Source organism: Ambystoma mexicanum, chromosome 4q (genome assembly GCF_040938575.1).
Source record: "Ambystoma mexicanum isolate Mex_15411 chromosome 4q, UKY_AmexF1_1, whole genome shotgun sequence".
Classification (NCBI taxonomy): domain Eukaryota; kingdom Metazoa; phylum Chordata; class Amphibia; order Caudata; family Ambystomatidae; genus Ambystoma; species Ambystoma mexicanum.
The window spans coordinates 1,017,661,661-1,017,676,314 of NC_090928.1; the positions used below are offsets into that span (position 1 = coordinate 1,017,661,661).

Consider the following 14,654-nt stretch of genomic DNA (forward strand, 5'->3'; position numbering starts at 1 on the left):
ATTGCTGTCACTCTGGGTCATACTGCCAAAGCCAATGACATTCATCCTTCTAAGCTCCACGCTGGTGGCCATCTTCAGATTTGGTCAGGCACATAAAGTGGCAGTCGGAACCAAAAAGAGCCAGAGAGGGGAAGGAGTGAGGGATTGCAGGTGAACCGATATAAGACCCATGCTGGGGAACAGGAGTTTCAGGTAAGTAAATAGTTCCTTCTCAAGCATGGGGTCTTACATGGATTCACATATTCATGTATAGGATTACACAGCAGTACATATGCACAACCATGGGAGGTGGCAAAGATCACAGAAGCAATACACTTACCCCCTGGAAAAGACTCGCCTCATACAAACAGGTTGCGGAGCACTGATAAACCGGGGACTCTTCCCTGGAATCCCTGTCAACACAGTAGAATATTGTGAAGGTGTGGGCAGACCTCCAGGAAGTAGTCCTGCAGATGTCTATCAGGAGAACACCAGAGAGTAATGCTGTAGTTGCTCCGAGAAATATGGAGGTTTACAGGACAAGGCCTGCATCTACCCAACCCACCTAGCAAAGACGATTGCCACTAGGAAGATGGTCTTCCATGAAAGAAACTTCAAGGGGGCTCAATGCACAGGTTCAAATGGAGGCCTCATCAGTACCACATTTAGCTCCCACGAAGGGCACAAAGCCGTCACCGGAAAGAATGTTATGAAAGGCTCCTGATAACTCCTCAACTTGCCTGTGCGACCACAGAGAGAGTTTGCCTGGAGCCCAGATGTGTCAGGATATGGCAGCGTGTTTTTCCTTCATAGATGCACGGGAAAGTCTAGACTTGATCAGCAACAGCAGGTATGGGAGAAGCTGTGGTGCAATTATGCGGAGCAGAGAAGTCTTCCGTGACTGGCACCACAATGTAAAGCACTTGCATATGTATGTGGTTGTGCCAGGCTAGTGTAGAGTGGGCCTTGGCCATGGCTAGAAGGTTCTTGCATTCTAAAGTCAGCAAGTAGTGTCCAAATTCTAGGGCTGCAGGGATCAGAGATGCTGGGTCGTGGTGAAGGATTGACCCACCTTCTCTGGAGAGCACGTCTCGAAGGGGAGACAGTTTGATGGCTGGGACCAATGACAAGTGGAGAAGGTCAGAGTACCAGATCTGCCTGGGCCATGCCGGTACAATGAGGATCATCTTGCAGTGGCAACATCCAAGTGTGTTGATCACACATAGAAACAGAGGAATCAGCAGGAATGCGTACAGGAAGAGGCCTTCCCAAGGGTATGAGAAGGTGTCCCCCATACTCCTTGGCTGAGGATACCTGCTGGCACACAAGTGGCATTGGTACCTGTTGTAAAAGAGGTCGATTTGTGAGAAATCCCACTTGTTGAAGAGCCGAGACACCTGTGCTTGCTTGAGCTCCCATTCGTGGCAGGAACATAGCTCCCTACTGAGAGTGTCTGCAATGGTGTTCGCAATGCCTGCCAGGTGAAATGGGATGAGAAATGTCCATTGAGCAATGGCGCAGTGCCACAGATTCTACACTTCCCGAAAGAGAATGGGGGAGCGTGAACGCATCCCACCCTACTTCCTGATGTAAAACATGACCCAGAAAACTGCCCGTAGTTCTAGGATGTTGATGTGCAATTCTCTTTCTTCTGGGAGCCAGAGGCCTCTGGTGTATGAATGCCCTGTGGGCTCCCCAACCCTCCAGGGAGGCGTCGGACGTGACTGTCACCTATGGGGATCTGAAAGGGAGCACCCTGTGAATGATGCATGTGAATGAACCACCACTGCGGGGCCTGACGGAATGCTCAATTGAAGGTGATCTTGTTGGTCCATGCCCCAGTGACTTGCTGCCATCTGGCATCCAGAAACTCTCCAAGGGGTCTCTTCTGTAGTCTGCAAAGGGGAAACAGAGGGATGCAGGAAAACAACATCCCTATAAGTGACTTGATGGACTGGAATGTTGCAATGGAAGCTGTCAAAAAAAGTTGGACCTTTCCCAGGATGGCCTTCACTATTCTCCTGCGAAGGAGCCACGAGACACAAGAGTGTGTTAAGTCTGGATCCCAGGAACCGGGTATTCTGAGATGGCACTATGCAGGATTTCTGACAATTTATCGAGAATCCCAGAGAAGTTAGGGTCTGGATGGTCTCTGCTGTGTGCTGGATTGCCAGATCGTGAGAGTGGATTGGATGAGCCAATCGTCTAGGTAAGCATAGATTCTCTTGCGATGCAGGTGTGCTGCCATCGGAGCCAAACACTTGGTGAACACCCTTGGGCTGACTTTAAGCCTAATGACAGGGCTTTGAACTGGTAATGTCTTCCCAGAAAGACAAAACGCAGGAACCTCTGGTGTTTGCGATAAATGAGTATGTGTAGTAAGCATTCTCCAAGTAGAGGGTCACCAGGAAATCTCCTTCCTCCAGGTAGTCTAGCACATGCTGCAACATGACCATCCTGGAATTTGTTGCGGCGTTGCAAGGATAGACTGGGTCGCAAACCTCCTGACTTCTTTCGCACCAGAAAGTATCTGGCATATACTCTGAAGCCCGGTAGGTGCTGAGGGACTGGCTCTATTGCCCCTTTTTTTTTGCATTGTTTGAACCTACTTTAGTAGCTGGGCTATATGTTGTTTTTTCTGGGAATGGGAGGAAAGTTAGGGAATTTGTCCTGGAATTCCAGTGAGTGACTCTCTTGAAGGATATCGATCACCCATTTGTCTATGGAGATGTAGCGCCATTGGTTAACAAATTGTGATAACCGGCCTTCCGCTGGGTTGTGGAAGTGTTGGAGCACAGGCCCTGTGCCGGATCAGGCTTGCTTTTGCATCTGCATTGTGGATGCTGGAGCGTGGAGGAGCTGGTTGCCACTTCTGTATGCTTGGGAACGTCCCATATATGCCTCCTGGGTGGTTGAACAGGAGGGCTGGCGATAGGGTGAGGTAAACCCTTTGGAGGGCATCGAGACCTTCCCTTTAGAGGAGCAAAAGGATGGCCTCCACTGTTGGAGTGTGCCCAAAGAACATGATGTCTCTGTGTCTGTCAGGGTATTGTTGACAGCCTTCCGTGCGAAAGTTGGTGGCCTTGAGCCAACCTTGGCGGCGGAGGGCTACTCCATTTCCCACCTGCCTAAATCCTGAATCTGCAATGTCCAGGGCAACGGTAGTCGCACTGTAACACTGGGGGGCCTCTGCCTTCTTGTCCTCTGGGAGGAGGTCGAGGATGGTGCCAACTTCTACCAAGCTCTATGTCATAACTCAAGACAATGGTTAAGCCATTGGTGGCCTTGGTAGTAGACGCTGCCATTGTGATGATGCGCTTCCCAGTCGCATCCAGCTTCTTACCCTCGTGATCAGGAGGACTCATAAGAGAGCAAGCTGGGTTAAAGGACCTTTTCCTAGCCGCAGCAGAGACCAACGAGTCTGATGGTGGTTGAGACCTGAAGCACTTTGGGAATGTGTCCCGGACCCAAGATCTTTTCTCCAAATGATCCCTTCTTGCCGGGGCCATGCTAGGGATCTTCACCACCAACAGGTCATCATCCCTAATCTCATCCAGAAGGGGAACTGAAACAATAGTTCTTTTGGAGGACTCCCGCCGTTCGAAAAGGCAACCTTTCTTTTTCTTCTCCTCAGACATGAGGTTTAACAGCTTCACCACCCATGAGACAATGAATGAAACAAACCAATCTCGTTTGCTGGAGAATCCCTGGCGGGCACCTCAATGTCAGGATGCTCCCCATCTGCAGGAACGTAGTCATCAAACACATCAGTCCTCTGTGTATTCTGAGTTGTGACAGTATCTGTATCTGACTGGGCTGCTTCTTCCACACAGGAGACGGTGCAACCAGCAATGGCCGATGGCCGAGGGGTAGTCAGGGCTGGATGACACTGTCAGCTGGGCTTGGGAAGTCCTTGGAGAGCTCCTTGATGGAGCAGGTATGAATGGAGTTGGTAGACGGTGCTGGATTTCTGACAAAAGCGTGTGGAGATTGGTCTAAGTGTCCATTGACATATCTCTTGGTGCTACAGGAGCCTGTGCTGGTTCATGAGACAAATTGCCAAGAGGCCGAGATGGCTGGTGAGATGGCAGAGACCCTTGTTGAGGCACTGCCAAAATGGGATCAGGCTACCCCTGGGAACCAAAAGAGGCCCTGGAAATAATTTTCAAAGTGGCCCCACATTACACATTTTCAGCTAGCTCAACACTTTTTCTATGGGAAAATTGGGAAATCCTACACAAAAGAGACCCAGAGTGCAGAGGCCTACTGGGAATGTCCAGAGTGCCCTATAGGCTAGTCCACCCCTGCCCTCTGACTACTCTCTTGGTTAGAGTAAAAGCCCTCTGGTAAGACCTCCCCAGAAGGACGGGACTAGTGAGTGGGAACTGGGGATGAGACACCCTGGGAGGCACCAAAGGAGACAGGGTGAAGAGTGGTGCAGCCTTTGTGGGTCTAGGGAGAAATGCGAGAGCTGGAGGAATCTCTCTCCAAATTCGAGCTTCTAGGAAAGGAGGCTATCACTGGGGCCTGTGAAGAATGTAATGGTGCCATTCTTTACAGGGCCAGTGTCTGCATCACTGACGGAGGTCCAGGCAGGTGGCAAGGCCACTCTGAAAGTGTTAATCATTGTCATTGCAATGGTGACTGTAGTGGACGAGACCATTGACGGGATTGAAGTTTGTTGACAGAAGACTAGTATTCGTGGACGAGGTTGTCAACTGAGTATTTGCCAATGGAGTAACGGCCTTGCTAGATGGGATTCGTAGATGGGTCTCTCATCAAGGTCCGTGACGACGAGGTTTTCAACGGTGGAGCCGCTGATTGGTCCCTTCATGGGGGTCCTTGTCGATGAGGTCTTATGTTTGCCACCTGGCACCAGTGATTTCTTCGCAGACGGAACCTGCTCGCTCGACAGTAGACTACCCGACGCAGAACCTGTTGGTGGGTGATATGATTTAGCCTTTTTTTGCATCTTCCCCCGGGAATGTCCTCAAAGGATCTTGACCTCTTGTCAGAGGAAACACGCTCTTTCTGTCTGCCGATGCTGGAAGAGGCATGACTATGCACAGAGACTGAGTCAATCCACTCCACTAACCTTCTATGGCGGTCCTTCTGAGTCTTGGAGGAGAAGGTCTGGCATATGGAACATCCGTCCGCATTGTGGTTGGGATGTAAGCAGTAGGTGCACTTGAGGTGCCGATCAAAAAATAAAGATGTTTTTCAAGCTGCAATTTCCGCAGGCCTTGAAGAGGCTTTTTCTCGTGGCGTCCGCTATGGTATGAAGAAGGCACAAGAAGGATCTCATTGGGCAACGGGTCCCTGCCATCGGTAGTCACAACGTGACTGAAGAAGAAGGAAAAATTGAGACGATTTCTAGCAAAAACAGGCAACATGTAATCGATATTTTGAGAAGCGAAACACAGCGTCTCCCAACACGAAAATGTGCGGTAAAAACCTGAAGATGGCCAATAGGGGTGGAGCTTAGGAGGACAAACGTCATTGGCTGTGGCAGTATGACCTAAACGGACAGCAATAGGGCATTGCAGCGACAAGCAGTTTTAGCATTAAAGTGAAACTGCTTTAATATTACGGAGGATTCCCAGCCTGACAACAGGGAATATTTATGAGCATGTGAATCCATGTAAGACCCCATGTTAGATAAATATATATTGTCAGCAACCAAATATTAGTATATATAATGCTCCTGCATGTCATAATAGCATAGCACAGTCTATAGCACTGTATAGTATACAAACATACCATAATGGTCGTGATTGTGCTACAAAGGATCCTATAGTCTGGAGCTGCATGCAAGTCCCCAAAGAGTGAGTCTGTGCACACACTGCTACAGACAACAATGATTTTGGTGAACCCCTAGTAAGGATTATGGCTGTGTATACTCTACTACTGTGGACGGTGCTGCACTTCGTCCTCTAGTATTGGTTAAGACTGCTGTATGTCACCATAATTAATTCTACATTTTGTATCCAACAAATGCTTTGCTAGCCAACAATCTACAATTTCAAGTTCATCTTTCTTGGAAGCTCATTTAGTCCTGCTGAATTAGTTGGTCTAGGTGAAAAGAGAAATGTGAATTCTTGCACTTAACGAGAGGTCTGGCCCAATTGCATTCAACAAAATGTCCTTTACTGGTGATTTTCGAATCAAGCCCATTTAGCCTAAACTGGTCCTCTTCACAGAAAGGCTCAAACAAACTGCTTTGTTACAAAGACGAATCTATGCACTAACAAAAAAAACTCCCCAATGCAATTTGTGGCAAAACAGTGCTTTTTTTCCCAGATGTACTCTATTCATTATTTAAAAAAAAAAAAAAAAAAATTATGTCCATGATCAAAAGCTACTCTAGGCAGGTTTGGGGAGAACGATGGTGTGTGTCACCAAGTGAAGTAATCCTTACTTATGTCTGCTTAAGAGGGGATATCCCCCATACAGATATTCGGGGTAATTCTCCATAGTACATTTGTATGGGTTTAATATTATAAAATTCAATATTCAATTTGCATTGTAGACATTGGGTGGATCAGTTGGATAACCGTGTTGTGCGCTAATTTCCAGAAAACCCTGAAAACGTACTTGTGGCCATATTTTACATTTTATAGACTTACCATAATTTAGGAACTGGCAACCACATTGCAGTAAAAAAGATGATGTATTTGAAAAGAGAACTTTTGATTCATTTAGATACACATATTTTGAGAACATATTCATCAATTAAAGTGTTTTCTTACCTGGCTGTGCTCTTTCCTGGTCCCCGGGCCAAACCAATGGCTATGTGAGCGAGAGGGGGAAAAAAAAAGAATATTTTAACAATATACTTAGGTAAAACTTGTGCTGTCATATGATCAGGCGCTGCGTGCATGCCAGTGCTTTATCGTCCACCAGCAAACTGCAGCCTGAGGCCATGCTTTATTTTAATGGGAAATTTTATGAGAGCCTGAAAGTTTGTACCAGTTTTTATTTTCCGCTGACAGCAAAAGCTCTCCGTCTGAGACAGAGCGAGCAGGGCAGTCTTGTGTGCAACTCCATTCCCTTAAACAGTTTTAATAAAAAGATAGGTACCAGAAAGCAGTAAAATAATATGTGCAATACATAATGCTGCCGAATTGCACAGACAAACGCAAGTATAACGTTTTGGCAGAAAAAGTCAGAATGTTGCAGTCAGTGCTCGCGCAAAGATACTGCAACTTTATGCTGCTGTCCAGCCATCTTTCTGTGGAGTACAGGAGAAACAAATCATCAAAGGGCAGCTGTCAATGACGTCATGAAGGCTCACCTTAACCAGTTCCAAAAACACTGAAATTAATCCATGTAACAATACATTCACAGATACAAATGCAGGATTTCACAGATCGATCATTACAGCAAATGTCCAATAGTATTGTTGTCCGCACTAGGAACCATTTAAATCTGACCACTAATTGGTGAACTAGATCAAAGCAAAATACTTCACGGATGCCAATATTTGTAAATGGTTTTAGAGAAAACGAAGCAAATTGTTTTGTTTCCAACATTATTCAGAAAACTGCTTCACCTTTTTAGATCAAAAGGGGAGATGGTGTTAAAACAAACAACTAGATTGACGTATCATAAACATTTAATTGAACAATGTCAGTTTGTGCATCTACATTCCGATGTATTTGCACTTATGGTACAGAAGAGGTTTTCAAATGTGTTTTTCTAGGTATGGTTGGTTGTGCAAATTTGAAGGAAAGCATTAACGAGTTAGCAGCAGGCTGGTTGTGTTTTCCTTTCCGTAGACAAACTACATGTATTCATTTGAAGTATTGTGCGCAACTTCCCGTGCATTGCATGCTAGGGGGTGACCTTCAATACCTTGAGTTATTATTTTAAATAAAACTATAATTTCAGATGAAAACTTTCCCTCCTTGGCTTTAAGCACACAAGCATTGTAATTTTGCTTGTTTGTTTGATTGAACTTTTTACTGTAAACTTCGTAGGAATTCTGTATGAACGTGTATCCATGTATCTTATGAATTGTACTGCATTGTATGCATCTTGTTAAGAACTTTAAAAGGGGCGTCACACTCCAGACCAGGACTCTTTATACTGGCCAGGGATGAAGCGCACAATCAAAATGCTTTTAAATTCATGAATTTGTTATCAGCATTGAGAAGGCAGCCAACCTGTCTCACTCCCCCCCTTAAAGTACACCCCGTGTTGCAACGGACCATGAACCAGGCCGATGTGCAATGATAGAATATGTATTTATTTTGTATTATGAATGAAATCAAACATATTCAATATAGGGCAGAAATCACCAAGGGGTGATAATTACACAGTAAAATAATAGAATACACTTAGTGTAACCTTCTAGTATAAGATATACCATGCACAAATGAATGAAAGCAAAATTACTTTTTGAGTAGTGCTTTTAAATGGCACCACAGTTAAGCATTCCCCCTACAACACTCTCTCAAACCTCTGCTAACCAAATGTTGTGTGGGTAGAGAGGAGTAGCAAGAAGTCAGGTATACTGTGCAAAAATCGGATAGAAAATCTGACCTACCAAACCTAGATGAGAGGCAAAAAGCAGATTGAGCTCCCTTGAAAAATGAGCAAAAAGGCACTCGGAATAACTGAATGGTGATTTTACATGTGCTGTTGAATGAATAAGGCAAGAATGTGTATGGCTGTATCACAGAAGCAAGAAAACTTGCAAGCTACAAGGCAATGTACTAAACAACGGGCATACAGTGTAGAAAATGGACTTTGGAAGGAAACAGTGCAGCAAGAATCACACATGGCAAAATTGCAATCGCTACGTTTCACGGGTTTAAGATCGCAAAATGGCTTGGAAAATGAGCTAAACAGACAAAATCGGAATGCGGTTTTAATGCTAGGGTACAAAGGCAGATAGCATGTATAATATGAAAGTGAAAGGGTGACTGTTGATGAGTTACAGTATGGGATTCTTTGTTTAAAATGAAAGCAGTTGCACGGGGGAAATCTGTTTTAAAAGGAACATGACAAGTTTTACTGAGACTATATTTTAGTGGCTAGAAAAGAGGAATGCCGTTGCGACAAAGGTTAATTTGCCATTTTAACCCCTTCACGCTGTGTGTCTCTTTATATGGGAATTAATACATTTTATTCCAAATAGTACTAAGGATTTATATAGCGGACTGGAATGATTTGGAAAGAATGGCGCTAACACATGGAAATTAACTAAGATTTTCATAAGGACAGGATACACAGAGGATTCTGACAATTTAAAGAATTTACTAGGGTATTTATAGGCTTTCTATGGGATTGGACTTAATACCAGGTAACAAAGCAAGGGATGCAATTTTTTGGTTACTGTGGAAGGGAAATACTTACAACAAGCACTTGAATGGAATATTTTGGACAGCCAGCCGAGACACGGGACAAAGATCTGGTCACTTGGCCGACAGCTGGTCTCTCCTCTAGGGACACAGTGGGGTAACCAGAGTCTGGTCTCAGTAGACACCGGGGCGCATCAGCTGGGCAAAGCAGATAGCTGGGCAAAGCAGGATAATCTGAAAAGGGTTCAGCAGCCTTCTCCTCTTTTTCTCTGAATTATTGGGATTTTGTAGGGTTTAATTCTGGATAATAGGTTCCACCTGGATCTGCTATCCGCTACCTCTAGCCTGGCACTCAAACCTGTAATCGTGCAGGGTAAAATTGGAATGTCTGGATCTCCAGATGTTGGTTTATGAATGCCGGATTTTCTTGAATGTCCCGACTGTCTTTTGGTCTCCACCTTATATAGACCGGATGACATGATTGGACTGAAGGAAGTGTGTGTGTTTTTTTACAATGTGCTTTGTTCTACCAAAGTAACTTTTGTCAAAATCCGTTATGACACTAAATGCTCATTTTTATAAACTTCACCCATATAAAAATTAGATAGGCAATACCATATTTCACAAGGACCATTTCTGTCCACACGCCAAGTTTGTGCGATGATGTTTAGTCATTCTAGCAATCTTTCGCCATTTCCATGGAAAACATTTCACCTAAAACTCTACCATTGTCTACATATATACATATCACTGGGCATATTATTAATTTTCAAAACCGTACCATGTACACTTTTCCTAGAAATGACATTTTACTGGTGTTTGCATCCACAACCTGTCAGAAAAACCTACAAGGTCTTATTTTAATGGCGCAAATATCATATTTAAAATTGTCATAATTTCAGATTACTGTTATAAATGTCATAATATGCACAGCCTTTGAAATGAAATGGGCTGGCATTGTTTCCAAAAATGGGCAGTCTTTTCAACCCCCCTGGCAAATGTCCTTCTCTGATGAACTGGCACATGGAGTTGCTATGACTCCCCTTTCATCCTAGGCAATTTGAAGCTGAGGAGAGGTGTCAGGGGATTTGAAACCTCTGTGCCAGAGCAGCCCATTGTCTCATGCTGCAGCAATGCTGCTTCGTCTGATGAAGTTGCCACATCCCACACCTCAGGGCCATTCATGTTGTAAATGAGCTTCCTTTCCCATGGGGCTGTTACATTTAGAAGTGCCTGCCTTGCAAGAACAGGTTCGGCAGCAATTTTGGGGCCTGGCCATGATGTGGAAGCTCTTCTTGTGGGGAAAAATACAGTACACAGAGTACAATTTACATATATTGTGGCAGCTTTTCTTCCCAACATATATAGTTTTATTTCAGGGCATGTCACAGTATTACTTCCATTGAGCTGGTACTATTTCCACTCACTGCTTTGCGGAACATTACAACACAAGTTTATTTTAACTTTCCTTGGTCATTTAAAAATGTGATTTTCCTCACATTTTTATTCTGAACATCTCCATTGCTCTGGTCAATTTCTACACACAGGAATCTGTTCAAAAACAAGGGTTCTTTGAAATGGACATAAGCAAAAGGGAGAGAGAGAGCTTCTTGTGAGGAATTTTGCTAGTGTCACTTTGTTGCAAGAGTAAATGCTTGCCGTATGGCCTGCAGTGAATTTCTCTGCTATTTTACAGTTGTTACTCGACACACATGCCATTCAGTGAGGAATGCCCTCCTTTGCTGGGGTATCCCAAACTGTATAATGTTGAAAAGATGGAAATAGCATCAGTGTGCAGTCATTTAAAACACAGAACATTTTCTCTTTCTGTTAGAATTCTTGAGCTTTCAGCATAGCAGCGCTGCACCAAGCTGCTTTTGAATTCTTCTTTTGGGTGCATATGAAGAAAATAACTTCAGCAATTCTCGGGGTGTTCTATTTTTCCTCTCGCCCCATATGTGCTCAACATAGTGAGTGCAGCCATTATTTTTGGTAACTGCGAAAACGCAGTTTTGATGCCAGGGAATAAGTGCTCAGCAGAGCCAGCACAGCCATTCTTCATGTAACTGCTGAAAATGCAGTTTGGCGGTGCAGGGGAGTTCTGCTGGGCTGGTAAATATACCCCACAGTATATGGTACTTTTTGAAATATTCTATATTTGTTTCTATTTTATAATGATTTTTACTTTCCTTTATGTGTAAAGTTTTTGACTGTAACACATTAAAGAATAAATACATAAAATAAATAAACATTCCTACTAAATCCTATGGTATACCAGCACTTCCTCCCCAACAACCCGTCCCATTAGTGTTCAAGCATTAGTCTGCTCTTCTTCATCCTATACTAATCCTGCCATAGTAAATCCCATTCCTCCTTTGCATTTAACTATCACCTATTTGCTAACAATAAAACAGATATTCTTCCCTTCACCACTGCAACCGCTGATCACATAACCAACCATCAGCCATTGGATCAGTGCTATTCAAACTGCGGGGCATGCCCCCACAGGGGGACGTGGCGGCATCCCTGGCGGGCTGTGAGAGCCCAGCATGAAATTGTTTCGACGAAATGGGCAGGGGCGGCCCACATGGTCGGGCTGAAGCATGAAACTGTCTCAGGCACCAATGAAAAAGTGGCTCGCAGTTGTAAATGGATATTTAATCCTTTAGTAACAGACTGTTTGAATAGTACCCAAGGGGGGTGTTAAAATGTAAGTAAATTGTGATATATAGAGAATATTTATTCAGCAAAAATGGTCACAATTACTAACTACATATTTAAATAACTCATCAAACTGGCCCACATTGGCCAAAAAAGGTGGCTCATTTTGACTGGCCCACACTAGCATTTTGCATTTTTGGTACAGGCATTGCCCTATTGCCCTATATGACAGTCCGAGCCTGGCGGCTCATCCATAATGGCGAGGGGGCGCCAACACGGTGGCACCCTCACCCATTATGGAGGAGCTAAGGAGCCAGCCAAGTGAAACAATGAGCACTCCCTCAGCTGCTTTTTCCAGCTGTGGGAGTGGTGCTGGGCTGGCACAACTGTCAAAGGGAAACACTATTTCGCTTTGACAGGACAGTTCAGTTCCCCAGCCGCACATGCTCACTGAGCCATGCAAGGCTGGGGCGCTTTGATTTGTCAGCATTGCATAACTCATTGGAAATGCTGGTTGGGGCACTGCATGTCTGTATGTGTGAGGGTTAGAGTCAAGATTGGAGAGCAGATCCTCATGGATGTTCAGGAGAGCAATTTCTGTGCTTCTGCCAGCTCGGAAGCCAGACTGACGGTCATGGAGACAGCCAACAGAATCGGAATGAAGGTTAAGCTGAGCGAAGGCCAGCTTTTACAAGCGTTTGCCCGGAAAGGGAGTAATGGAAATTGGGCGATAGTTGGCCGGACAAGAAGGATCAGCTGTGGGTTTCTTGAGAAGAGGCTGCACAAGGGAGTGCTTCAGAGGGGAGGGGAAGGATCCTGAGGCAAAGAAGTGGTTGCAAAAATCAGCAAGGGCCAGAGCGAGGGTATCAATGTTGTCCTTGATGGTTCTAGAGTACCAGTGATGAACCTGTTTTGACGAGGCTTTCATAGATCGGACTTGTCTAGCGACCTCATCAAGGGAGTTAAGAGGAAAGGACGAGAAGGAGGGTGGGGGGTGGCTGAAGGAGGGTCAGCAAGTACAGACGGAAAGGGGAAACAAGGCCGTAATGCCTTTGTTGCACAATCCCCCTACCCATCTGCCAAAATCATCTCTCCTTCTGAGCCGCTGTGAAGCCCAGAGGACAGGGATGGTATTTTTTTTTACTGGATTTTTATCAAAGATGTCCTGTCAAAAATACCATGCATTCCCCCTTGGCACCCCAATGCCTTGCATACACACATAATCATGTTGATTGTGTTAGGCCCAGTGGGGCCCAGGGGACAGGGGTGGTATCTTTTTACTGGCCATCTATCATAGATGTCCAGTAAACAAATGTCATGCCTGCCCCCCTGGGCCCCCCAGCACCAATTGCAAACTGTTTGGCTACCCATTTTTTTAAAAGTATGCTCTACAATGCAACATCTTAACCCATTATTTAAAAATAATTAATGGGGCGAAAACCCCCCGAACCCCCCTTGATTGGTTCGGACTCCCTCACTGCACTAGGTCGCTATGGCATTTTTGGGGGAAATAGTTATGCCCCTCCACTTAAAAAAATCACCAGCCGCTACTGGCCCTCGGACTGTGTTGGAAATGGGATGGGGGAACCCAGGGATTGTGGTGGGAGCAGGATGGACGGGAACCATGGGATAGTGATGGGAGCAGATTGAGGAGAGCCCAGGGTGTGTGATGGGGTGGGGAGAGGCCAGGCAGGGACTGGGTAGGAGTGGGATAAGGGAGCCCAGCCACTGTGATGGGAGCAGGTGGGGGGGAGCCCAGGGACTATCCTGGGAGTAGGGTGCAGTGACAGCGTGCAATACATATTGTCCATTTGGCATTTTTGGGGGGGCCCGGCCTGGCCAAATTTTGCTCAGGGAGGGCCCAGGCCAAAATAGTTTGAAGACCACTGCATTGGATGGTTAATACTGCTCATGCTAAACTCTTTATAGATGGAAGTCATCTTTCTCGCTCCCACCAACACCAATTCCACTCTCCCCACAAACTGCACATTCGCCTCTGCCATTATTTTGTCCCATGACCTCTTCAACACCTCCCACATGGCTCACAGCCTTGAAGTTCTCATTAGCAACAATCTGAAACTCTACCAGTTCATCACTGACACTGCAACCTCAGACAGACCTAACCTGCTTATCATTTTTAAAAATCCATCCACACCTCACTTACCATTCAACTAATAACCTTATCTATATACGTGTGCTCAACAATCTGGACTACTGAACAAGCCTACTTCTTGGTCTATCCCTTTATACTTTTATTTACCTCAACAAAGTCCTCAACGTTGTAACACACCCTTTTCAACCTACCTAGGTCACTCCGTTCCTCGACCTATATTGAACACACTGGATGATTCGCCGTGCAAAATCTCTAAGCTTCTGCAACTCATCTATAAATCCAGCTCTGGCCTTGCCCCAATTACCTCAGTGAATGCATTGAATGTCCTTTCCCCCTCAAAATCTCTGCTCCTTATCGCTTCACAAACCCCAGCCCTGTGTCCATCCTGTAACTCCTCCCGCTCTCGCTCCTTTTCCCTACTTTAATTTATTTTATTTTTATTTTATTTTACATGTTTAAAGCGCTTAGACAGCCCGCGGCATCGAGGCGCTGTTACAGGATTTTTTTTTTAATTTGTGTAATTGTTTCAGTTGCGTATGTATAACGCGGTTAAACACCCAGAGGTTTCTAAGCGCGGACCCAGGCAACGAACCTAT

General features: G+C 45.1%; 1 protein-coding gene across 2 annotated transcripts in view; it reads right to left on the reverse strand.

Moving 5' to 3' along the window:
* Positions 1 to 14,654, reverse strand: part of GPATCH2 (G-patch domain containing 2) — a 1,007,975-nt gene that overhangs the window by 376,671 nt on the left and 616,650 nt on the right. For both annotated transcript variants that reach the window (XM_069608577.1, XM_069608578.1), the window contains exon 7: positions 6,729 to 6,768. In XM_069608577.1, the coding sequence (XP_069464678.1) occupies positions 6,729 to 6,768 (40 nt within the window). The remainder of the gene's footprint in view (positions 1 to 6,728; positions 6,769 to 14,654) is intronic.